Genomic DNA, 25,888 nt, shown 5'->3' with positions numbered 1-25,888 from the left:
CGAATAGGTTAAGGTGGAATACTACACTAATATTTTATTTTAAGGATCTAAAAATATCATTTCTAAAACATGATTTTGCTGTTCAAAGAAAGATACATGGCCTTTATTTTTTTTAACAATTTTTTTTGAATTTTTTTATGAGAAAGTGATAAATCTGTTTTGGCTGCAAGTAAAAACACTGTACTGAGTTTGAAACTTGGTGTGAATAAATGCTAGATATCAATATCTATTAATTAAAATCAATTCCAGTAATGTCAATAAAAGGTTTTACTTTTTTTAAATGAAAAATAATTTATGAAAATAAAAAACATCTTTTGTACATTTTTTCCAACCTTAAATGGATGAAATCTTTTGAAAGAAGAACATCTCGCTCCTATTTATTTATTGAAAATTTGAAGAACTATTTCACAAATTGATGTGACCTAATAAACATGTAATAATCTGTGAGAATCTGGTGGGGTTTTTTTTGCATAGAAAAATCATGCAATAATGTGATACATTTTAATTAAAAAGAGAAAAATTAAAAACTTTGATTCTTTTGATCAAGTAGATAAACAGATCATGGATAGAACAGGAGATCAAAAAAGCTTACATAAACCTTTGATTCAGTTGAGCTTAAAAAATTATAATGATGCAAACATGGTGCAATAATCTTCAAGACTAAACAAAGTTTCATATAAATTCTAAAATACATTTTAGCTCTATAACATGAAACTTTCCTAACAATTGATTGCAACCCCTAAAGTGATAACAGCACACAGTTTTAGTTTCTAAGCATACTAAAATACATTTTAGAACTATAAAATTAAGCTTTCCTGACATTTGATTGCAGTCCCTTGAGTAATGACAGCAGACAGTTTCAGTTTCTGAACATCCCATATCCATAACGTACATGGCATATTGTCTGTAATCAAACAAAAGGATTTTTTTTACACAATGATGCAGTATAATAATAAATAATATATTGTAAAATGGCCCTTAATTAAATTCTTCAAAATTGAATAGTTTTAAAAACAAGGGCACCACTAAGCGGAGCATCCCCTTGGAACATAAAACATTGTGGGGGTGGGGTGGGGGGGGGGAGACATTATTTAAGTATATAGGTATTTGAGAACACCAAATTTTTGTGTGGAAAATCATGACATATAAACATACAGTAAAACTCAGTTATAGTAAAGTTCTAGGGACCAATGGATTTACTTTGTTTTATCCGTAATTTGTTATATCCTTATAATGAATTCGTAACAATAACTATGATACCAAATTTACTATATATGCATGTTTTGAAAAATCTGTATGAAAATAAATTCATTCAAACAATTTTGTTAAATTGTAGTGCAAACTTTTTAAACTGTAGAGAAATTCATTATAAAATTGTTAAATTTCATTATTATTCACCTATAGGGGACACAAAATCAGTTTGCTATATTCGTTAATTCGTTATATCCGAATTCATTATAACCGTAAATTTTGGCAAAGATTTGTTCAGAATTTTACTGGGGACATAAAAAAACTATGCTATATCCGAGAATTCGCTATATCCATGTTCTTACTAAACGAGTTTTACTGTATAACGTTGATCAAAGTAAATATAAAAGCATGTATAAACACCTCTTTCTAATGAATTAAAACATCTCATATAAACCAGTACACTTTCTGTAGTAACTTTATGTCAAATGTATGCACAAAGACTTTTGTTAACTTACCAAATGAAAACAGGTCCATGTTAACAAATGAAGTTGTTTACACTCAAATCATGCAAAACCTTTAAAAATGTAATATTGTAACAACATTGACAACATCCTAATGAACAATTTTTCCAGCAACAGCCATATCAAAATTCTAACCGCTTTTGAGTTATAAAAAGAAACAAGAGGCCCATGGGGCCACATTGCTCACCTGAGCAACAAGACTTTATATGGGCGCTCAAAGGATATTGTGCCATATTGTCTCTCGGTAGAATAAACAAAATAAATACATGTATTGTAAAGTATTTGAGTTTTACACTTTTTTTTGCATACACTTATTCTTTGACATTCTACCTTTATGGAAAACCTTTTGTACCAAATACAAGAAAATCCTATGTGCAAGATATAAAACTAAACTTTTGGTAGGGGTACACTGTTATTTACTTCCAATTCCCTATATTTTCATTCTGCCCCCCCCCCCCTTACTTTATAAGGCGATCAAAATATATGAGAGCATATAGGTACATTCTTTTCATACAGCCTCCGGCATACCGTAGTATCAATAACATAATTCTTGACTAATTATACTCGGGCTCGCTCTTCAAAAAATTCAAACCATATGCATCAGTATTATCTATAGCACCGCCAAGCATCTATCACTCATTTTTTTCTTGGTACACGATATGTGGCCTCAGCTCAATTTACGGTTTGTTTTATCAGAACTAAGACGTTGTCTTTGTTAACACGTGGTTCACACATTTGTTCATATTTAATGACTTAACCGCTTGAATTTTACGAAGGTGGATATTTCACTTGTGAATTTCTTTGTTGACAAATTTACAAGTCATCTTGTAACGAATCTGGGGACAAAGTCCTCTCTATAATGGCAGACTCCAATAATGATATGTTTCAGGGTTTCATTAGTGACGCTTTTCGAGAAGCAGAAAAAAGACTTGCTAAAAAATTGAATGACGTTAAAGCAGTTACTAGAGCTAATTCTGCCACAGGTTCTGTGAGCAAAGACTTAAAACAATAATGACAATGACCTGAGTGAAGTGAGGCCGGTAGCGAGTTCTAAAGGTAAAAAATGAAAGAAAGTAAATGGCAATAAAAACTAGAGGTACCGTGAGCAAGCTCACAAATGATCTTCACCTTACCAGAATGACATTGGGTCAAGGTCATCACACAGGCACAGGTGATAAACAATCTTTGTGTGACGTATTCAGAACTTCCAGTGAGAAATGAAAGTAAAAACAAGTTTGATTTCTTTGCTGATAATGAATCAGAGAAGACATAGAATTAAGTGATTGGGCAATACCAGATTGGTTTAGTTCAGATAAGTAAGGGCAAGACATTGATTTTAAACTGGCAGAAATGGTCAATACTTAGTGTATTAAAGAAGGTGAAACATCAAAAATAATTGAAGATAATCCAAGGCCAGCTAAATGCACTAAATAAGTAGCACCTAGAGTCAATACAGACATTTTGAACATTTTACCAAAATTTGCCCAGAGTCGTGATTCTGGTTTTCAAGCAGCACATAAAAACATTGTTGCTGTTATTAAGCCTATACTCAGAATTGCTGAAATGATGGAGACAAATAATAAGTTCAAAGAGACAAGGAATCTGTTAAAACATTCAATTATTGTATTTTGTAATTCAATCTATCAAATTTCTCAAAAGAAAAGATTTTTGATGAGAAGGGTTTTACCCAGTAGATTCCAAGACATATGTAGTACATCTCAGCCCATGTCAGAGCTATTGTTTGAGGGCAATATTATTTTGATAAATACAAGAGAGACAGGCCAAGGAACAACTCTTTTTATACTAGCACAAGAGGAAGAAAGAATTTCCATGACAATTATAATCATGGTAGAGGTAGAGGATCAAACAGACCTTTTTTAGGGGGGAGAAATGCATATGGCAGAGAGATGAGAAATGTGGACAGAAGAGGAAAGAACAGATTTTAGAGAAAGATGTGATTAAGGTAGAGAGACTAAAATATTCACTAGGAACGACAGCCACATCCTTAGTAATTTACCTACAATACAGGACCCTGTTCTTTGTGAAAACAATGGCAATGCTGAAGGTGACCATTTTGCCGTAACAGCTGCAAATGACAAAAAACCAAAACCTTTCGCAAACTTCGTGGATTTTACAAAATTTTATATTGGACCTGAGTTCAATGGACACACTCACTGATTTCAGCAGGTCTTTGGAAGAACTAGTCAGTTGCTTTAATCAGGAAATGCGCACTCTTTTGGACCAACATATGCCCCTGAGCATACTAGATCTATAACATAACATCCAAACACTCCTTGGTATATTGACAAACTTAGAATAGCAAAACGTGAAAAACGTCAAGCTGAAAGACGTATGCCAAAAACAGGACTAACAGTCCATAAGGAAATCTTCAACTCCAAGTCAATACAGTCATTTAGATTACTACCGTCATCAAAAAGGAAAGCTTCTCCGGAGAGATCATGGAGATCTGAAATGATCAGAAACAACTTTATATAACAAAAAATCTTTTTGGCAATAATATCACCTTTTTTCACCACTCATGAGAACAAGGAGGAACTTGCAAACATCATTGGGAGATTTCTCACTGGGAAAATATCAACCTTCCGAGACCGACTTGCTATTTCAAAAGAGATTTAGGAATTGATGCTTTAAATACAGACATAGAACTTTGTGGATCTCCTTTGGACTGTTTCTCATCAACAACCGAAACTGAAGTTCGTAAACTTATCATGAGCTCACCTTTTAAGTCATGAGAATTAGATCCCATCCCTGCCAATGTTCTCAAGTTAGTCATTGACATTCTTCTGCCTGTTGTTACAACAATAATCAACAAATCTTTGGCAGAATCATCAGTGCCATCATCTTTTAAACAGTCTATAGTCCGTCCACTACTGAAGAAGTAAGGACTTGACACAGAAGTCTTTAAGAACTATTGCCCAGTTTTGAACATTCCCTTTCATTTCAAAATTTCTGGAAAAAGTGGTCAGTGCATGCATTGAGCATCATCTTATATCAAACAATTTGCAAGATTCTTACCAATCTGCATACTGCGTACATCATTCTTTCAGCAGCCTTTGATGTGATTGACCATTCTATCCTTGTTAAGCGCCTTAATCTTTCACTGGCATATGTGGTGATGCTTTACGTTGGATAGAATCCTATCTCAATAACAGATATCAGAGAGTTGCGGTCCATCCATGTCAGTTGATTTTCAACTGAGTTATGGAGTACCTTAAACCAAAGCTCTATTGCATGTTTTCGAAACCCATATGTGAGATCTGTTGAAGACATAGACTGTCTTACCATACCTATGCTGACGATACCCAAGTTTATATGGTCATCAAGCCATGGGCCACATTAGCAGCTAGGCTGGAGGCATGCTTGTCTGATATCAGTGATTGGAAGAAAACCTATATGCTTAAAATAAATCAGGATTAAACAGAACTCATTATCTTCCCTCCTAAAAACAATTTAGGTGTATTTCCAAACTGCACTATTAATTTTGAGATCATTGAGGCATCATCCTGTTAAAAACCTTGGTGTACTTTTTTGTACTTGGAATGGAAGACCAGATAAGTTTCAATTCAAGACAATGTTTTTATCAACTTCATAGTGTTGGTCGTATTCGAAAACATCACTGAAAATGCCTGCAAGACCTTAGTGTGTTCACTCATTATCTCTAGACTGGAAATATAATGAAAATACATTGCTGTATGGGTTGAGCTCGAGCTCCCTGTCAAGACTGTAGAGAATTCAAAATACAGCGGCCAGGATTATAACAAGGACTGTCCAAGAAGCATGATCACATAACCCTTGTGCTTATGACTCTTCATTGGCTGACAGTGGAATTTCGAATCCAGTATAAGTTACTTGTGACTGCTTTTAAGGCTCTTCATGTGATATCACCATCATACATACAGGACATTGCAAAATGTTCCTATGTGGACACAGCGGTCTAAAAATTCAAGATTTCTTGTCCAGCCTCGTGTCAACACAAAACAATATGGTGATAGGTGGTTTGATGTTAGTGCTGCTGTACTGTGGAACGGTCTCACAGCAGAACTAAGGCAAGAACTACAGAACATCTGTGCAGTTTTGAAAAATCACTTAAGGTCATCTGCTCAAATCAGTTTTTTATAATTGACACTGTAATCCATTTTATTGATATTTGTGTACAGGACTCCTGATTTTAAATTTTAAAGTAATGTAATTCTTATCACTGCGTAATCTATTTTAATCATGTTTTATGCCTATTAATTGTCTAATTTTATGGCATGTATTTTATTTGTGCATCATTATTTTATGTAAAGCGGTTTAAAGTAATTTTAATTTTATTTAGCGCTATTTAAATTTCATAATAATAATAATTAATTTTTACAATAATAATGAGTAATTTTCTAGAGACTGTATTAGACTTAGTTTATGATTGACCCTGCTATCTGGTCTAAAAAGACCTTTCAAATTGCAATTATATAATCATCAGTGATATTTAAACTTGAGGTAATGTCTAAATATATCTACTGTAAGGTTGGCTTTGATAATAATGCTAGTACATTAATGATCAATTTTCATATCGACATTCTTTTTTCATCATCTCATTTGCAACTGTATATTTGCATTTTCCTTAAGGTTTCTCCTCCCTTGATGTTTTCATGGTTAAATATGTGTAATACATGTATTAGTTAAAATTTGAAGATTAATATGTAAACATTCAAAATGAACTTAAATATTGGTATGTTGCATATATTTTGTTCATGCTGTAGGAGCTAATACAGGTACACTATCAGGGCAATTAGGCCAGCATTTTTTTTTTTTTGAAATTTCGATTTACAAACCCGCCGACCCTATTTTTTAAAAAATTCAAATAAAAATAAAAGGACCTGAACTAGCTATTAATTTTATTTTTCCCTCCGACCCGAAATTTTCTTTCTGGTAAAAATAAAAATAAATGTTGATGCAATCACGTATGTGTAGTCTGAATTATTGTTGTTCATGCATTGAATGCTGTTAAAAAGACCAAGTTCTTTCCGATCAAGTCACAGGCACTAGAAGTCACAAAAATCCAACCTTAGGGCCTACTCCTGTTTGCTTTCGTCCAACCCTACAATTTACGACCCTATTAAGTTTTGTGATCGGCAACTTAGCCAGAATTTCCTCAAGAAAGAGAAGTTGAAGTCTTTTTCTATCACAATTCCGTAAATTAAAAAAAAAAAACCAAGAAAATGATAATTTACTTTTTTTAAAAACATTTTTGCAAAATAAATTCTAAAATAATCATAATTTAACCGTTTGGAAATAGATCATCTACATAACGGTTGTAAGTGAGTCATATAGGGTTGGACTAATAACCCTAAACACACTGAACACAGGAGTCTTATGACTGAAGGAAAGAGAATGATTTTATTTGTCATTAAGCTAACAAAATAACGAAACATTTCCTTTCTTAAAGGTATAATTACATAAATAAATAAAATTTTAAAAGTTAGTTAGTCTTTTTTAAATAAAAACTTGTTTGATTTTTTACTGACATTTATGGACATGCTTCTAATCCAATTTATTTTCAGTAACAATATTTTGAATTTTGAATTTGTGAATAGCATATTGTTAATTTAATCAAATAAATGATTTCTCAAACTTCTTCCTTTTTTTCTGCAGGGAAGAAGTGAAAACTCCCTTAATTTTTTTTTGTCTTAATGTATATGTACAGTATGTACCGTACTTGCATGTATATATATATATAAAAAAAACCTTCGTTTTTATACATGCATGTACAATATATCAACACAAATTTTCAGTGCCCATGGATAAAATATGTTATGATAAGAACATCACCAACAACCAAAATTACTTATATATTTAAAAAAAAAATGGCAGCTCTTGGACACATGTTCTTATTTTAAAAATAAAAAAAATATTATTGAATAATTGTTTTATTTTTATTTTTTTTCTCGACGGACAAATTTTTCAATTTTATTTTTATTTTTTTTCCCTCCTCCTCACCAAATAATTTGAAAAATATTTCGTAAATCTAAAAATAAAAAAATGCTGGCCTTATAGCGACAGCTGCTCTCCGATCAAACATCACATTCTTTTTTTACTGATTTCTATATAATAAAGCAATTTTTTAAAGAAATTAATAGCGATCCTTTATCTTATGTATTAAATTTAAACAGTTTAAAGCCATTTTAACTTGCCAGTATGAAAGCTATCACATTTAGAGTGCATTTTGATACAATTTTTCAACAATGAATAAGTACAGTTTATCAACATAAAATGTCTTTAACTTTTGAAATAATGTTTCAAACTCACTGAAAATTGGTACATTTGTAACTCATTATATCTCCTATCGAAATTTGCAAAGAACTGTTTACCTTGCCAGGTAAAAAAATATAAATTGTAGTCTCTGTCAACTTTTCCTATATACAGTTTTATCAGTTTTTCATTGAATTCAGCGATTTCAACTAAAACTTCTCTCTTAAAATTGTTGAACATTAGTGTCATTTCACTTTACAAAGCTTAAAATGTGTTAAACACAAGATAAATCAAGAAATATTGGCAAAACCATGCATCACATAACACTAATATTATAACCAATAACAGTAAAATATTTCGGAATGCTCACAATGACATCATGCAACAATCTAAAGACCTTAAACTATAAGGCTACATCAGATGAAAATGAAAAACCCATAAAAATCCCACCTTCCTACCCTATTTTAGAATTCCATGTAATCATGTAATAGGAAACACAGCTATTGTGTGGCAAATCTTCAATAATCATTTATAATAATTTCTGCTCACCGTTTCTTGTGTAGATGTATTTGCAATCAAAACTAAAGGCCAGCATGCCCACTCCTACTTTGGGATTGGCTCGCTTTGTGTCTGGTTTGACAACAGGAATATCCACTGGAGGTTGATCAACCTCATCTAATTTAAGAAAGTAAATGAAGAACAAATCAAAATTTTCAACTAGACTACTGGCTACATTTCATGTAATAAGAAAGGTCTTTCCTTCTTTTGAAATTCTTAATCAAAAAAACATCTGTGAGCCAATGCTCACTAGTGATACCCTTGCTGCATTAATGTAGCCCTCTCCGCTTTTTTATATCTGATTCTTACTGGAGAGGGCTACAATTCCACAGGATCTCTGTAATGGTGCAAAATTAATTTTTTCATGCAGCTGACTTCGGTCTGAAAAATTGTTTTTATATTTGACTTCCTTTGGATAAAATGATTTTTTAATTCAGGTTAAACAAACTAACTGTACATAAATCAAAACCAGATAAAACACATCAGCATGTTTACCAGTCGTCTTTTTCAGCAGCCATGACAGTTATCGCTTGATTTTATGGGATTTGATGCTTGGAGCTTTGATGAGCTTGATAACGTGAATGTCAGTGTAAATAATCAATCTCGTTCTATCACTGAAACATCATTTAAGGAAATGGTATATAATGAAAAATTCATATTTACCGCGTTAATTATGTTTAAATTGGTGAATTCCAATATTCAGTTCAAGATCCGCTCCTGAATTCTCATTGGCTGTCCCAAAATAAAACTAAGGTAAGTAAACATGGCGGACAAATTTAAACTTGCGTTGTTGACATACACGAAAAATAACTGATATATGGACTATATATGGATTGATATTTTTGGATTAATTTATGCCGTACACAACTACGGTACAATGTTTAGGTTCAGGTAAGAAATGCAAATCTTATTGTCATTTATATACGATTTCAACCAAAATCATTGCAGGAGTGAATCACTCCCGCACTTGCACCATTACGGAGATCCTATGGAGTTGTAGCCCCCCCCCCCCCCCCCCAAAAAAAAATAATCGGGAGAGCAAAAAAAAATTGGCCTTTTTTCTTTGCATATTTGGCCCTGCCCAAGAGGCCCTGGAAAAGGTACTAGGTAATAAATTTCACAATTAACCGGTAGATTCCTCTTAACTTAGAGATGCTTCATACCAAATATTGTAACAATTGGCCTTGTAGTTCAATTTAAGAATGTTAAAAATGTAAAATTGTTAACAGTTGATGTAGATGCACAAAGACGGATGGCAAAAGACTCAGAAGTTGCAGGTACAAATCTTCAAATAGTGTTCAACATATGTACACTATTCTAATAGACTGTTCAATGTAGACGTTTCCAAATTTATTGGGGGGGGGGGGGGGGGGGGGGGGGACAAAATTATCTGCAGACAGACAGGCAAAGGGATATATCGACAGGGTGCTTCCAATAAACCACCCTAAACTACATGTGCGGGTGTATAAGTAGGCTAATATTTCAATTATGAAGCAAAATTAATCTAATATCAAAAGTACTACATGTGATTGTAATATGGTAAACTTACATTTACTCTGTGGAGTAAAAAGGGCTGCTGTTGGGGCATCAATGTCATTCCCTGGGGGTAGGGGTGTCCTTGTCTCTATCTCCTTATACACCACCTGACAAAAGTATTTAAAAAGTATATGAAACATAAGCTTCATTCTTATGATTTTTAACATAATGCAGATTAAGTTCAAGTTCAATGCATCATGTGGGCCAATTACATACATGTACAATGTTTTAACATAAATGTATCGCAGTTGTGATTTAAAAATTTTATATTTGGAAATAAATTACGAAATTATCATGATGATGTCAGACTCAAAGTCAGGAGAAACAATTTAGGAATTTCTAATAGTCAACCAAACTTTGAGTGTCAGTTGTTGAGCTATAAGCAAGATACAGCGATACAGAGCTTATAATTCTTTTCTATGTTAACAAACTTTACATCATGTTTTTGTTTACCTAAAATGATGTGATGAGCATTAGAAACTCTTAATTTATGCTTAAAACGAATTAGAAGATGGATAACTCAGCTTGAAAAAGATTTTAACTGGTACAGTAAAACTCGTTTAGTACAAACACGGATATGGTGAATTCTTTGATGTAGTGAAGGTTTTTTAAGTACCCGGTAAAATTATTAACAAACCTTTGCAAAATTTTACGGTTTTAATGAACTCCGATATAACGAATTTACAGATATAGTGAACTGATTTTGAGTCTTGGATGGTGAATAATAATGAAATTTAACACTTTTACAACGAATGTCTTTACAGTTTAAAAAGTTTGCACTACCAATTAACAATTAATAGTTTTAATGAATTTATTTTCATTTAAATTTTTCAATTCACAATCCAATTATTAAAGGTATCAAAGTAATATATTTTTATTTTAAGTTTCAATTAGCAATATGTTAAAAAATTGTATGATAATCATTAATTTTGTTCATTTTATAAGTATTATAAGATACAATGATTATTTATACAATTATATAAAATATGATATTGCATCCTATGATACTTACATACGTCATTTCAGAGATAAATCTAACTGATTTAATGTAAAGTTTCACTGAAATGAACCTTGAAATAATTTTTTAGCTCTAAATAATTTTTCTTAGAGCTTAATCACCTGATTAAATGGAAATACTGATAAAAATTTGTTGAAATACACAAAGTTGCCAATGCTCGTTAGTTTGAATTGACTCGAACGAGGAACAGTTGTTGTATAAAACAAACACCAGCTTAAAGTAGTCCGAGTATCGCACTACGTCATAATACGGATTTTACAATATTGGTTTGACTTTTACAAAGCGTTTTTGATACCCGGTATTGATTTTGCTCTACATCGCTGTTGTAAACAATGGCAATAATAAGCAATTAGAACGGTAATATATGTATTCTATGAGAGATAGAAATGATTAATGTTGAGAAACTCGATTCTGTTAAAGTAAAATGAAAAACGAAGTTTCTGATTAACCAGGATCTCAGGTATGCTTATATCTTCTATGTTTTGACCCCCCCCCCCCCCCCCCCCCCCCCCCCGAATTTTTCTTTTTCTTTTACTAAAACCGGTTTAAATTTAGAGACAGAAGCTATTTCGAATTTAATCAATTGTCAATTAATTAAAGTTTAAATGATATCTAACATTGTTGACAGATCTAGGCAGAAAACTGTAGCAAAATGTGATTTTTACGGATTTTTTCGTCAGGGTCTACTTGGTTTAGAGCTTATAGCGTGAAAAGTAATCCCTCAACATATAATTTATTTTACCAAATCTTTTTTTCTAAGATGTCAATCTATAGAATAAACACCATGAATTTAAGTTTGAGTCCATAAAATAGTAAAAAAATTACCAAAAGCGATACTAGCATTGCATTTTTTGTATTATATTTTGATACATCAGGTCCATAAAGCGTACTTACTTACAAAAATTTGCACAAAATTATTGATGAGATATGGCTTAAATAAATATTTATACTCTATTTTGTATGTTTAGTTCTAATTTTCCCAAAATTGGTAATTATTTTTAGGAAAAACGGACGTCTGGCAAATTTCATAATTGTCAATAATTTTCGCAAGGGGGTACACCCGTCTGAGAGGTGATAACAAACAAACTAGCATGTAAACATACATATTTTTTTTGAATATGTATTGCTAGAAGGTATATTTATCATTTAAAGCTAAGCTTTTAATGATTGAGCCCATTTAGTGCCGAGTATAGGACTACCTTAATGATTCAAAATTGAAAAGAATATGGATGCTTACTGATGGTGGAATAAAAGTCTAATAAGAAGCATTGTTATTTCAGTAAGTTCTTGTACATAAACACAACCAAAACCTTCTGATTTCAACGCTTTGTCAGAATGAACTCCTTGATAGCTAATGTCATTTGCAGTTTTATAAAATTCGGAAGCAAATTGAGAGGGGGGTCTAAACTTATCAAAAATCTTGAAATGCAAAAAAAAGATCTTTGGTTATGGTTTTGTATAACTTTGCAAAAAAAAAAGGGAGGGGGCTCATTCAAGCCTGTCAGGTAGTACCATGCATCAGTATCATAAGACACAATTTTTTCATCTATGCAAATTTGGTGAAGTAATAACTAAGATATACCGGTAATCATCAGAGGGCACCTGCTCCAAAACTTTAACCAGCTCTTAAAACCTTAACGTCCTCCAGCATCCGAAACCTATGGGTCAGATTCAGCATTCATGCCTGTCAGGTGCATCAGTATCATAAGACACATCATCAACAGAAGTTTGGTGAAGTTAGGACTAGTAATAGTTAAGGTATGTTTTTAGCATCTTTGATAATGGAGACCAGGCTCTGCATCTGAAGCTACCTCTGCCATTTATTTATATTACTGTTAATGAGGCCGAGTACAGAACGAGTATGCACGCTTTTGCGCAGCGTTTCATTTGTATTGTGACGTTATCGTTTTGCTTGTTTGACGCCATGGCGTGATAGTTTCAATTGCAGATATTCAGCGAAATTTGTTGAAAATAGCTCGTTTGATGCGTCACGTTTTCTTAACCTGCCTAAATACAGGTAACTCTCGATGGCTCGAACTTCGATCCCTCGAAGTTCTTGATCGCTCGAAGTGAGTCTAGGGTCCCGATTTTTTTCCCTATATAACTAAGCAAATTTACTCTTGATTTCTCGAACTCTTGATCTCTCAAAACCCTTGATCCCTCGAAGTCAAACTGAAGTCCCGTTATTCATAATCTATAGTTTTTTACCCTCGATACCTCGAAGTCGCCCTGTATCTCCAAGCGCTATACCTAATTAACACCTACTTGGTCATTTAAACTGCTCCAGGCGTTAGACGCGGGACCTGTGTCACGGGTTGTTTATTTAGGCGACACTTGTCCTGCAAGGTGATAATTGTTTGATGATTGCCCATACCGATACCTAATCTATAATCAACACCAACCGTTTTACGATAATTTGGAGACTCAATGAAAATGAGAAATTAATTGAGACGAAACGATGATATTGAGCCATGGTCAAATTTTAGAATTATAAAACTGTAAAAATTATGTTTAGCAGCATCATTGTCATTATAATGATTATTCCTGAACAAGTTCTTACAGCTGGTGAAGGACCCGTACAGTGGGGACAATGGGTGGTACTCAGTTATCACATTTATGACATGTCGATCGTCTCGCAGTACAGTAGTACTGAGCAATCTGGTCTTAATATGATGCATAAAATAAATAATTATTATGAATTTATTTAATACTTGTTTTATTCAGTTTTAAAGAAAAACATCAATTTCTGTATATTTTACTGAAAAGAAAACGTTGTTTAAGCACGTGCGTAAGGTTAGCACTAAATAAATGGCTAAATCATAACATCCGGTAAGACTAATTTTAAAACCCGTCGGTCAACCTGGAAAATTCCGAACTCTTGAAAACTCGAACTCTTGAAACCTCGAAGTTTTTCCTCGGTCCCATGGACTTCGAGCTATTGAGAGTTACCTGTATAGCTTAATTCATATATTTTTAGACATTAACCATGTATTTTATATTAATGACCCTTAATATGTGATGTTATATATTTATTTATTACTTAAATATGTCTGAATGTTATAATAATACTAGTAAGATCACCATTTCCGCCTTTGTCAAATAAAACATAGCCATTATCTGACAAATCTGGGAAATTGGGCATACAAAAATCAACTTTGATAAGACCCCTGGAACAAACCAGGAGGTAAAAGTTTTTTTTTATTTGACTATTTGATGCCTTTTAGCAATAACTTTAATATGTAGAACAGAAAAAGAAATCCCTAGGGCAGAAGTTTTAAAAAAATGTAAAAAATGTGCAAAATTGATACATTTCAAGCAAAATCCCATAGGGTCCTATGTTAAAAATTAACAAACTTTGAGATGACCCCCTAAACAAACGGTGTGGTAAATGTCTTATTTTTTTATTTTAAAATAATAATTATATCAGTAGAAATTCATGTAAAAAAATTTCATTAAAAAATCTAGGGCAGAACAAATTAAAGTTAAATCACCTATTCAAGTTTGAAATAGTACTTTTATCTATTAAACATGTGACCTGTACCAAAAAAACTAAACCTGAACCAGCATCCAAAACTTATGGCTAAGATTCATCATTCAAGCCTGTTAGGTGCATCAGTATTATAAGACGCATCATCCATGCAACTTTGGTGAAGTTAGGACCAGAATTGACTTAGATATAATCAAAGCCACCTGCTCCAAAAAACTTTAACCAGCTCTTAAACCTTAAACTCTTCCGGCATCGGAAACCTATGGTCAGATTCAGCATTCATGCCTGTCTGGTGCATCAGTATAAAAAACACCACCATCCATGTAAGTTTGGTTAAGTTATGACCTGTAATCATCAGAGGGCACCTGCTCTAAAAACCTTAACCTCATCCAGCATCCGAAACCTATTGGCTCAGATTAAGCATTCAAGGCTGTCAGGTGCATCAGTATCCTAAGACGCACCGTCAATGGTGAAGTTGGGACCAGTAGTTACTTTGAAATGGCTATCAAAGGGCACCTGCATCAAAAACTTTAACCTGCTTCAAAAACCTTAACCTCCTCTAGCATTTTTAATTCATGGCCCAGATTCAGCATCCAAGTCTTTCAAGTTCATATGTAGGTCCAGATGCATCATCCATGCAAGTTTGGTAAAGATAGGACAAGTACCTAGTAACTTAGATACAGGACCTGCAACAAAATTTTTAACCAGGTCCCGATGCCAACGCCGAAGCCGACGCTGGGGGTATAGCACAAGCGCCCCCGACTTCGTCTCTGTGAGCTAAAAATTGTGCTTACCGCTTTTTGTTGATCATTAGAAATGCATTTCTAAAGCATTGTAAACAATAAAAATAGAAAAATAAAATTTGACCAAAATCTTGACCATGCCCATTTAAATCTATGGATAAACAATAACAAATAGAGTACTTATCGAATACTGATATTTTACAAAGAAATTAAACAAAACTGCAAAATGTAGGAAAACTTTCCAATTTGTACTGAATTTGACTCAGTAGTTCTTGTTGAGAATATTTTTTAAAATGCACCCCTCTTTTTCTACAGTTTCGAGGTTTTCTCCATTTTGAATAAAGATCGGTCTTTCATTTCTGCAATTTATAATCACCTTTCCATAGGGATGCTTTGTTCCAAAGTTGGTTGAAATTGGCTAAGTGGTTTTAGAGAAGAAGTCTAAAATGTGAAAAGTTTACAGACGGACAGACAGATGGACAGACAGACAATGAACAAACTGTGATCAGAAAAGCTCACTTGAGCTTTCAGCTCAGATGAGTTAAAAAAAAAGATGAAGCCCAGCAAATATACAACCTTCATAAATTACTTTTTTTCCATGTATGATATCTTGTACAATTAATTTCTAGTTACTGGAAAATAATAAAAAGAAGAGAATGTAATGTTATCTCTTTTTATCAGTTGGTTGAACATACCACATCGTCTTCCTTTACAATGGCAGGGTGACTGTGGGTTGCTACTGCTTTCCAAGTGATGTGATTCAAAATCCTCAGCTGGAAAGTTCAAAAGTTTGCACAGTGTTGACATGTATTCACTCAGATTCTAGAACAACACTAGAGTGTGAAAAACAATATCATGTGTACTTTTATCATATAACTAGTAATATCAATTTGAATAACATATCTAGTATATACAATTATTTCACATGTATGACATCATGCATTTGACTCTAAAAATTGAAAACAGAATTGAAAATCGGCTGTAGAACTTCCATGGACTTTTCTCATTTTTCCATGGAATCCAGGCTTTTCCATAGAAATTCCATGGAAAAGCCTCCGAAAACATGAACTCCAGGCTTTTTCCATGAACACTTTTTTCATGGATTTTCATGGAATAACCATAGAATTACAAGGAAGTTTTACAGCCCGGTATAAAGTAGAGGCATATCTAATTTATCATTTTTGTTCATCTGCAAAACTTCATTTGAGAGGGAAACAGTTCAAACTAAAGGAACAAAAACATTATTTAACATTTGCCAATGTGTCAGTTTGATGAATATCTGCTGAAGAATACACAAAGATTGGTAAATTGTAAATTTGTGTCTTAAAAATAACAAAATTGTATTTCACTACTAAACCTAATGGGCATTTACACCATCTTATTCCCCCCATCTTCTTTTAAATTTTTTTGTCCTAAATAATTGATGAATAATAATATTATCATAGAAAAAACAAAGCGATATATTCACCTGCACCTGATCTAGGAGGTCAATATAACATTTGATTTTCTCTACATTGGACTAATCAAAGGCCTGATGGCCTGAGAGGTGCATCGCATTGAAAGTAGCTAAAAGCATCATTACAAGCATTTTTATGGCGGGAAGAGACAACTGACCAGTGGTTAAAGTATTAGGCTTGTAAACCACAAATGCAAAGTTCGAATGTGGCTGGGGTTTTTGACCGTACTTCGATCAGTATTGTCTGATAATCAATCATTCTTTCAATAAATAATGCATATTTTTCACTTATTTGAATTAAATACCCTTTTTATGCACCATGCCAATTACCATAATTACAGTTATCTGTCATTCAAGAAACTTCTTAGAGACAGTAGACATCTCCAGATATAATGAAGCAAATCTGAAAAAACCAGGATTTAAAATGTGGTAAATTTATTATTTGGATGAATATTTCGAAGTACAATATTCACCGAACAGGGGGCGAGGTAGATATTGTAATTCGATGGTAGCTAAATCATATTGACCTCAAAAACAGCTATAGTGTATGTTGTATAGAATTTGTTCAAAAGATTTGTATGTTATTGAAATACCAATTAATCACACTACTTGTGTGCTATGAGTCTTTAGAAACTCAAAGAATGTATTGTGTATCAAGAATTTGATGAGATTGGATAAATAATATCAAAATTTAATGTTAGTAGTCAGTTTCATGTGTGTACTTTAAAACTGACGATGTAGTGAGTGAGGATCATGTGTGGGTCTAATTAGTGAGCCACTGGTCTGATATGTAGTGGAGTTAGATGAAATTTCAATTTTTTTAATAATAAAAGATAACAAACCCCATAGGCTCATTAGAGCAAACAGCCTCTTACAAAAATTTTTCTTAACAACCCTTGGAAAAAAGTGTAGTGACCTTTTGGTGAAAAGTCAAGTGAAATGAGTTTCATGTGTTACCACATACACACACACACACATGCACACACACACCCTTAATGTTCAATGTGTTTTTTGCAATATTTGATCACTGATATAGCACTGTGGTCTAGCTACATATGTACCAAGAGCTGAGGACCACATATCTACTGTTTGATTAAGGCATGCAGTACATTCCCATCCTAATATTATGGACTCCTCAGGTAGTAACATCTCTGTTGTAAGTCCCGTCTTGAACTGATAAAGACAGCTTTTCGCTAAATTATGGGGTTATCAGTGAAGTTTGGGTCCAGGGGTTAAAACTCAAATGCATTATTTACACTCAAGAAGGATTGTATAAATAGTTAACAAAGCAGGATGGATGAAAAGGTAGGCCTCTGTAGAAAGTTTATTTAGGGAAGAGCCTTTATTCTACTAGCTACCACAGCAATTTAAGTTATGCTTTTTCCAAAATTTCTCCTCTAATCAAAATAATACTTGAAATGTTTTTTTTTTTTGAAGGAATAAGGAATCATTCTTTTAGTATCATGAGGTGATCAAATATGGTCGGCATGATCAAATGTATCATAAGGCCAGATACTTGGCTTTAATGTAAATATTAAGCACAATTTAATGTGCAGATATCAGCATAAAACTTTTTTTTTTATGTAAAAATATATAATTGTCAAATGTTTGGTAAAATATTATACTTAGTCTATCAGACAGAACAACCAAGGTTGGTGATACAATAAAATTTACCCTATGTAAAATTACGTACAATACGTAACGTTATATACTGACGAATACGGAAGAGATCAATCATGCATCCACAAAACACAGATATATTTTTAAAAATTGCTTAACATATGTTACATATGCAATACATATGTTTTGCAAATTAAATAATTTTAATTACTCTTTAAAATTTCTACATCGATATTCTGAAAGTATATACTTAATACAATGACTTCCTTAATCAGCTGTCATACTTTCACTTAGTAATCATCGATTGAAAATCGGCTTATCCCCCAGATCGGTTAGTTTAAGGATTTTTTCTGAATTTTGTCTGAAAATGAGCATTTCAACATATGCCTCGCAAAATATGATATATCATAGTCTACATCTGAATCTTCAATTTCACTTTAATGTTTCATTTATTAAGGTGGTTTGGAACACTTCCATGTTTGACGTATTGTTTATCAAAATAAACAATAAAACCAAGTTTAACTATAATCATAAGTAGTTTCTTTCCCAATGTTTTCACCTTACAGCGAAGCGCAGTGGGTTAGAGGGTTTACTACGAATCTGTACATCATGAGTTCGAATCCTGCTAGGGTTTTTACAATTTTTTCCTCTCCAAATATTTTTAAAAGCTATTTTTTTGTTAAATATTGTAAAATTTGAAAATTCTAAACCTGTGAAAGTAGTTTAATTTTTTATATTTTGCTTTGTCATGGAAGGATTTACCCTAGAAAAAATCTTATACTGTATAACCTAGTATAGTCAAGAAATAAACAACGTTAGTGAACATGGCGTTATGAATAGCAATTGCTCTGTTGGAAAATATGCCAGCAGAGCAGTTGCTATTCATAACGCCATGTTTACGAAATAACCGTTGTTTATTACTTATATTTGCATTTTATCACTCGCAAATACCATGTATTAGCCTAGACCTTGACATTTAGCTATTGCATCAAAAATAAACATTCAGACTGAAATGTATCTTTTTAATTCACATAGATTTGTTAACAGAATCAATGATATGTTATAACAGTAATTCCTTTAAAATGTTATTATAAGACATGTTTTAATTATAAATACATCAATTTTATGGAGTTGGAGAAAACACATGGTGTATTGTATAGTGGTTTAAATCTATAACCTCATGGAAAAGTATACGACGTCACACCTTTATGACGTCATAGTATACAGACAGAGCAATTGCGATTATAGAAAAATAATTGCAGTTCCTCCGTATGGACTTACAGAGGGGAAGAACAATGGATATGCAAATATTCTGAAATGTTTACCATATGTACAGCATTTTAGTGCAATTACATTGCTATATTTGATGAAAGCTAGTGTTATCTAACAATTTATATTTGATTCATAAATATGATACTCATTAAGGTGCCTCACTACATCTTGAAATAGTTTCTCAAATCAGCAGAAAATTACTTGATTATGATAGAAAGCATGATGGATAAGAAGTATGTATGTCAAATAGGCAAAAAATGTGCAATTTTAGATAAAAAATGATATTTTCAAAAATTTCATTCAGTAAACATAAACAAAATCCCCTGGTGGATTCGAACTCAGGAACTGCGGTTCACAAGCCTGATACTTTAACCACTGAGCTATGACGATATACATCCAAATCAATTGATACAAACAGTTTAACAAAACATTAAAATCGCCATCTTGTGATGTAGTGTCTTAAAAAGTATAAGTCTCGTTGTAGTGAAGTACATGTACCTTAAATAGCAATGTCAATTTTTACACATAGCTTAATTTCAATTATTTATCATTAATGTTTGTATGCCCAAATTTAAGTCATGCTAATTGCAAACTCAAGGAGATCTTTGGACCACAATGGCTTCCAAAGTGGATATCTATCAAAACAATGAACATATTTTGGAGAAAAGTGGTAGAATTTCTAATAAAAGCAGTAGGCGGGAGACATTCAAAAAGCAGTAGACTTCCGTGTAATGCGGTAGAGTTAATATGTATGCTTAGAAACACTTAGTACATAATTAATTTAGTTGTATAATTACTCTGGTATTTGTTCATTTTTCTGTTAGAAGTTCAAGATTTGATCTAGACGTGGTTGGTTTGTTAACTTTAAAAAGATAACCACAAATCTTGAAAATAACAAAAATTATACTTCAGGTTCTTTCATGCACTAGGCAAATTTTAAAAGGGCATGCTTACCTTTTCATCGTAGCTTCCCAGTGCTAGGAACTGACCAGTAGGGGACCAGGCCAAAGATTTGATGCCTAATGCACTGTCATAGGCACTGAACTTAGAAACACACCTTCCATCCAGTGTATAGAGTAACACCTTGTACTAGAGGAAGAAAAAAAAACAAGAAACAATATTATTACATATATCATCCCAATTGGCATAACTAGATTGGGTACAATTTTTATAACATTTAATAACAAGAGGCCCATGGGCCACATCGCTCACCTGAGAAACAATAGGTATGATAAAATCAGCTTCATGGAGTAATAATATTAATAATAAGGGCAATGTGGTATAATACATGTAGATCCTGTATAAAGAAAAATCTTTTTCTCCCTGGATATTCTTATATTAAAAATCAAGTCCCTTTTCTAACAGGATGATTTTATGGGCACATCACATTTCAATATGACCATAAATATATGATATGACCATGAGGAAAACTCCTCCTAGGTACCTGATCCTACCTCTATCTTTTTGGAGGTCCGTGTTTTTCTGCTTTGAATTTGTATTTCGTTTTACAGATTTTTGAGATGGTTGACAGTTTGTTTTTGTCATTTTATCATTCAGCATTGCAGTTCTCAAAAAGATCCTAAACAATTGTTTATATACAGGATATAAACCTACATCAAACTCTGAACCCCTTGTGAGGCCCAATAATCATCCAGGGGCCAAACTTTCAACAATTTTAAAGAATCAGCAAATATGTAAAAATGCTTGCATACATAATAACATTTCAGTTTTTGTTAATTACTAGAAAACTGACCAGTCAGGAAGGGCCCCGCTATGACAATTAATATAGAGAATGAAAAAAACCTTTGAATTCCATCCTCTTTATATCAACAATGATGAAAAATAAATGCCCGGCATAAGATGTTAAGATGTAAAGAACTGCAATATATATAAGGTGGTAAAAAAAAAATATGAAAATTATAAGTAACAACTGTATTTTTAAAATTTCAAGATAATTCTTAAATGTCCAAAAACTCTTAATAGTAACCTTGTATCTGCATAAAACAAGGATAACCTCATGTCTTATAAAAAAAGAACTAAATTAAATGTGTATTTAAAAAAGATTTTAACAGGTGTTTTATAAAATGCAATCCTTCAGTGAATGCAAATACATTGTATCACCCAGGGTTGACCTCAACTTCAAAACAAACATCAGTTGCATACAAAGGTGTTCATTAATCTTAATTCATATGACAGATAGAGATAAGCCTCTAAATTTTCTGCAGCAGGCAAGATAATTAATCCCAGGGGATTAATTGTTCTGCTCTCTCATCCTTTTCTTCTAAATTTACAGTAAGATTTTTTTTTTCAGAAATGACAGAATGGGGTTATTATCTGATTACCTGTTAAAATTAACAGCATTAAGGCAGAAAAAAATAAAATAAATAAAATAAATAATTAAAAAATAAAATAGTGAAAAAGGATATCTCAATATATATCTTGATTTTAGAATTTGATAAAATTATCATAAATCATTGTGTACAGTATTTTAACCAAAATATAGTATGAATATTACATTTTAAATCCATATTTCAAAGAATGTACACAATACTACTACACATCATTCAAAATTGACCTTAACTTCAAAACAAAGTTCATTTGCAGACACAGGCAGTGCAGTAATTAATCTTAATGTGACAGATAAAGATAAAGCTTAGGATTTTCTTCCTGTGGAAGGTTAATTAATCCCAAAAGACAAATATTGCACATCCTTCCAAGTATACAATGGTAACATTCTCAGAAGTTATCTCTCTTAGCCGATTCATTCTTATGCATAGTTAAGGAATCTACCCCACCACCCCAGCTCCAAACCAGAAGACATAGAGAACCAAACTTAGCATCAAAATATGTATTTCTACCTACTGAACTACCATACCAAATTTGAACTTGATTGGGCAACCATAAAAAAAGTTATTAGAAAAAAACAGAAAATTTGTGGACGGAAGAGTGACAGACGGACAGACAGAAGGACGGACGGACAGAGTGATTACTATAGGGCACCCGCAAATCCTTGCGGGGCCCTAATTAAAAAGTTTTCCTTTCGCGGGTAGGTTAAGGCAACCCAGAGTTTAATGACCGTCGATATTATGATCAATTTAAAAAATTGTCAACTTTTATAAAACCAGTGTTGAATATTAATATCAAGTGATTGTGTTTGCCATGATATTATTTTTTTTCTTCGGAATCGAGATGATCTTTGAAGCTGTCGTGCCATGGCATCGGGTGACAGTTAAAAAAGAAAACTTTTTTACCTTAACAAAAAATCAAAAAGTGTAACACTACCCCCAAAGTTCATTAGTATGTATCTTACAATAATTTGATCTGCAATTAGTTTGTGTTTATTAGTATTACTGCTAGAATCTTTTTAGGAATCACATAAAATAAGTAATTGTCATTATTTATCGGAAACCCCCTGATTCTTCAATTACATTGAAAAAACTATGCATATTTTTTTTTTTATAACAACGAAGCACGGGATTCTAGCAGCACTTTTCAAGTAGTTTAGGTCATAATTATGCCTTTGATAAATGCCAAATTCAACTTTCATAATATTCAGGGTAGTGTTACACTTTGGCCTTTTTTGTACACACTGACAGAGGGAAGGCCGGTCAAGCCACATAAATGTCTTTCTGCTTACCTAATAACACTTGCTAATAAAACAAAATATCCATGCCCATGCCCGTATTATCCTGATTATATCCAAACTGACATTCATTTAAATCTTATGTATCAGTATGAAATAAGTTTTATTTCAGCATTGTTTACACTGCATTCTGATGATTTGTCTCCCAACATTGATCTTCTCTATCAAACATGCATGTGATGTCTTCAATGATAATTATGCGTAATACAGAGAGTTCGAAGATGCATTCAGTTCGAAGAGTTTCTAGTGACATTTTACACCTGTAGTTTTTATAATTAAGATCAGAGTTAAAGTAAAAATTGACATGTTTCTGATTAAATTATGACATCATACTGCTTATTGTGACGTCATATCCATCAGAGGAATTTTTACTCAATCGGTCACTGAGAGTTGCCTTATTAAACCAGCGTTGTACGACTGGATGTGACCCCACCTTACTCCTAAAGATTTTGATTTTAACAAATTTGAATCTACACTATCTTAAGTTGCTTTCACTAAAGTTACAGCTTTTCTAAGCAATTGTTTTTTAGAAAAAGATTTAAAGATTTTTCTCTATCTATCATATGATTATACATATATAAGAATGTATTTTTATTCTATGCCTCAATTAGCAAAAATTGTTGTCTTGTAAAAGAAAATATGTATATAGTGAATTAGCTATAGTTATTATAATGAATTCATTATACGGATATAACCAATTATGGATATAACAAAGTAAATCCATTGGCCCCAGGGACTTCACTGTAACTGAGTTTTACTGTAGTTCTAATTTTCTTGTAAGAACCATTCATTTATTTTTTTCCCACATGTGTGGGAGCTGTGGAGAAAAAGATTTTTTGATGAAATTTTTTAAAATCCATATGGTGAATTCAGGGGAAAGCTCAATTCGTTACACTCGCTCAAGTTTACGCTGAATAAAAACTCCAAAATGAAACAAAAGTACAACAAGTTGTACTTAAATTGATGAAATAACGGTATATGGTATTCCAATGAAAACCGATTCTCAGAGTTCTGAGAGAACAACTAAATAACGTGCGGAGATTCCAGCACGGACAGTCCGTTACCATTCTGTGCACAAAATCAACACTAACATGTGGAAATCCAGCACAGTTAGTCCGATATCACACACACTTCACTAACATGCAGAGTTCCAGCACAGTTAACCCACATAACCCTCTATGCTACCGTGGTGGGTTCCAGCACGGTTAGTCCAACCGTTCTCTTCCTAATCTTAAATTCTCTCTTACACTTTTTTTTTTGACAGGCATTGTATTTGTAAGTTATTTTCTCTTTAGTTATATAATGACAACAGTTTATATTTTGCTTTCTAGTTTTCTTACATTTTATAAGCGTTATACATTTTCAATACTTATGCGGAATTATCGGTCCTTAGATTATAAGCGTATAAACAATCTCGTCTTCTCACATTGCTGTGTTTTACTACAGGGTGTTTCGATATATGTTTTTGTTTTAACGCACTTTCCATCCGATGCTTTAAGAATAAAGAACTTGTTTTAATTTTACGGAATTGTTTTTCTTTTCCATTAGCATCCAGTAGAAAGCCGAGTGGCATCCTACCAAGCTATTCCCCAACTTAATCATATTCACAAACAGAGGAAATCTCTGTGTGAAATAATACACACTCGTGTATAATACGCACCCCCCAAAGTTGACGAAAAAATGCCGAAAAACAGCAGGTCCTTTGTATAATATGCAACCAAAAAATGGCGAAATCAACGGTCGCTATTTCCCCCCAAACTATCGATGTTCCATGATAATTTTATAATCCCTGCGCAATTTCTTTAATTTTGTGATCCAGCACTGATCTTACAATTTTACTTAAAAAGGATGGCATAATTTACATGGGCGGTATCAAATATCATTTGACACTTCGTAAAGAGTTTATACAACAGCGGAGAAATTGATGATCATCCTACGTAGAAAAGAAAGGCGACCGAGCTTAGTGCTTAAAAGTAACAATTTTTGCAAATATAAACCAAAACAACATATTCAATAGAAATGATTTAATTGATTAGTTATAGTCAAACCCTTTGATTGTTGTTAAATAAACATTGTGAAGAAACGTATGTCATATATTGTCATTATCAAGTCGTACAAATGATTGATGTATTTTTAGCAGTTCTATGTAAAGCAATACCGTTTAAATGCATAACTGGGCATGAAGTAATCAAGTTTAATAATATCAGAATAATTGCTAATCTTCATGCAATTGAAATCACCCTGTGAAGTCTGACACAAGACAGCTGCATGCTTCTGACACCAGAAATTGTTAAACATTGACCACGTGCCGTGCCGAGTCAACAGGTGGCTGCTTACGTAATGGCAAATACACTGACGTTATTTAAACTTGTTTGATGCAAGGAATAGTTTTTAGTGAGGGTAAATATTTCAATACATGGAAATAAAACCCAGAATAAGGTATTTCTGATGCAGTAAATTTAGTATACACTCATACAACTTGCATAACACGCTATATCAGCAGTTACTACTCCCATGGTATCAAGAATCACAGCTTGAAAAAATGGGGTAAAATTTTAGCCCTATGTACAACACGCACTCCCCACTTTTGA

General features: G+C 32.8%; 1 protein-coding gene across 1 annotated transcript in view; it reads right to left on the bottom strand.

Annotated features, from left to right (window-relative positions):
- The window catches only part of LOC128188247 (WD repeat-containing protein WRAP73-like), a 51,670-nt gene that overhangs the window by 3,815 nt on the left and 21,967 nt on the right, over positions 1–25,888 (bottom strand). Inside the window, exons 8-12 of the mRNA XM_052859190.1 lie at positions 20,609–20,743; positions 16,002–16,079; positions 10,072–10,165; positions 8,514–8,639; positions 821–904 (exon numbers count right to left, since the gene is read on the bottom strand). Of these exons, the coding sequence (XP_052715150.1) occupies positions 821–904; positions 8,514–8,639; positions 10,072–10,165; positions 16,002–16,079; positions 20,609–20,743 (517 nt within the window). The remainder of the gene's footprint in view (positions 1–820; positions 905–8,513; positions 8,640–10,071; positions 10,166–16,001; positions 16,080–20,608; positions 20,744–25,888) is intronic.

The sequence above is a fragment of the Crassostrea angulata genome, chromosome 6 (genome assembly GCF_025612915.1).
Source record: "Crassostrea angulata isolate pt1a10 chromosome 6, ASM2561291v2, whole genome shotgun sequence".
Taxonomy (NCBI): Eukaryota; Metazoa; Mollusca; class Bivalvia; order Ostreida; family Ostreidae; genus Magallana; species Magallana angulata.
The sequence above is the reverse complement of the archived record's forward strand: the minus strand, read 5'-3'. Positions and strand labels throughout refer to the sequence as shown.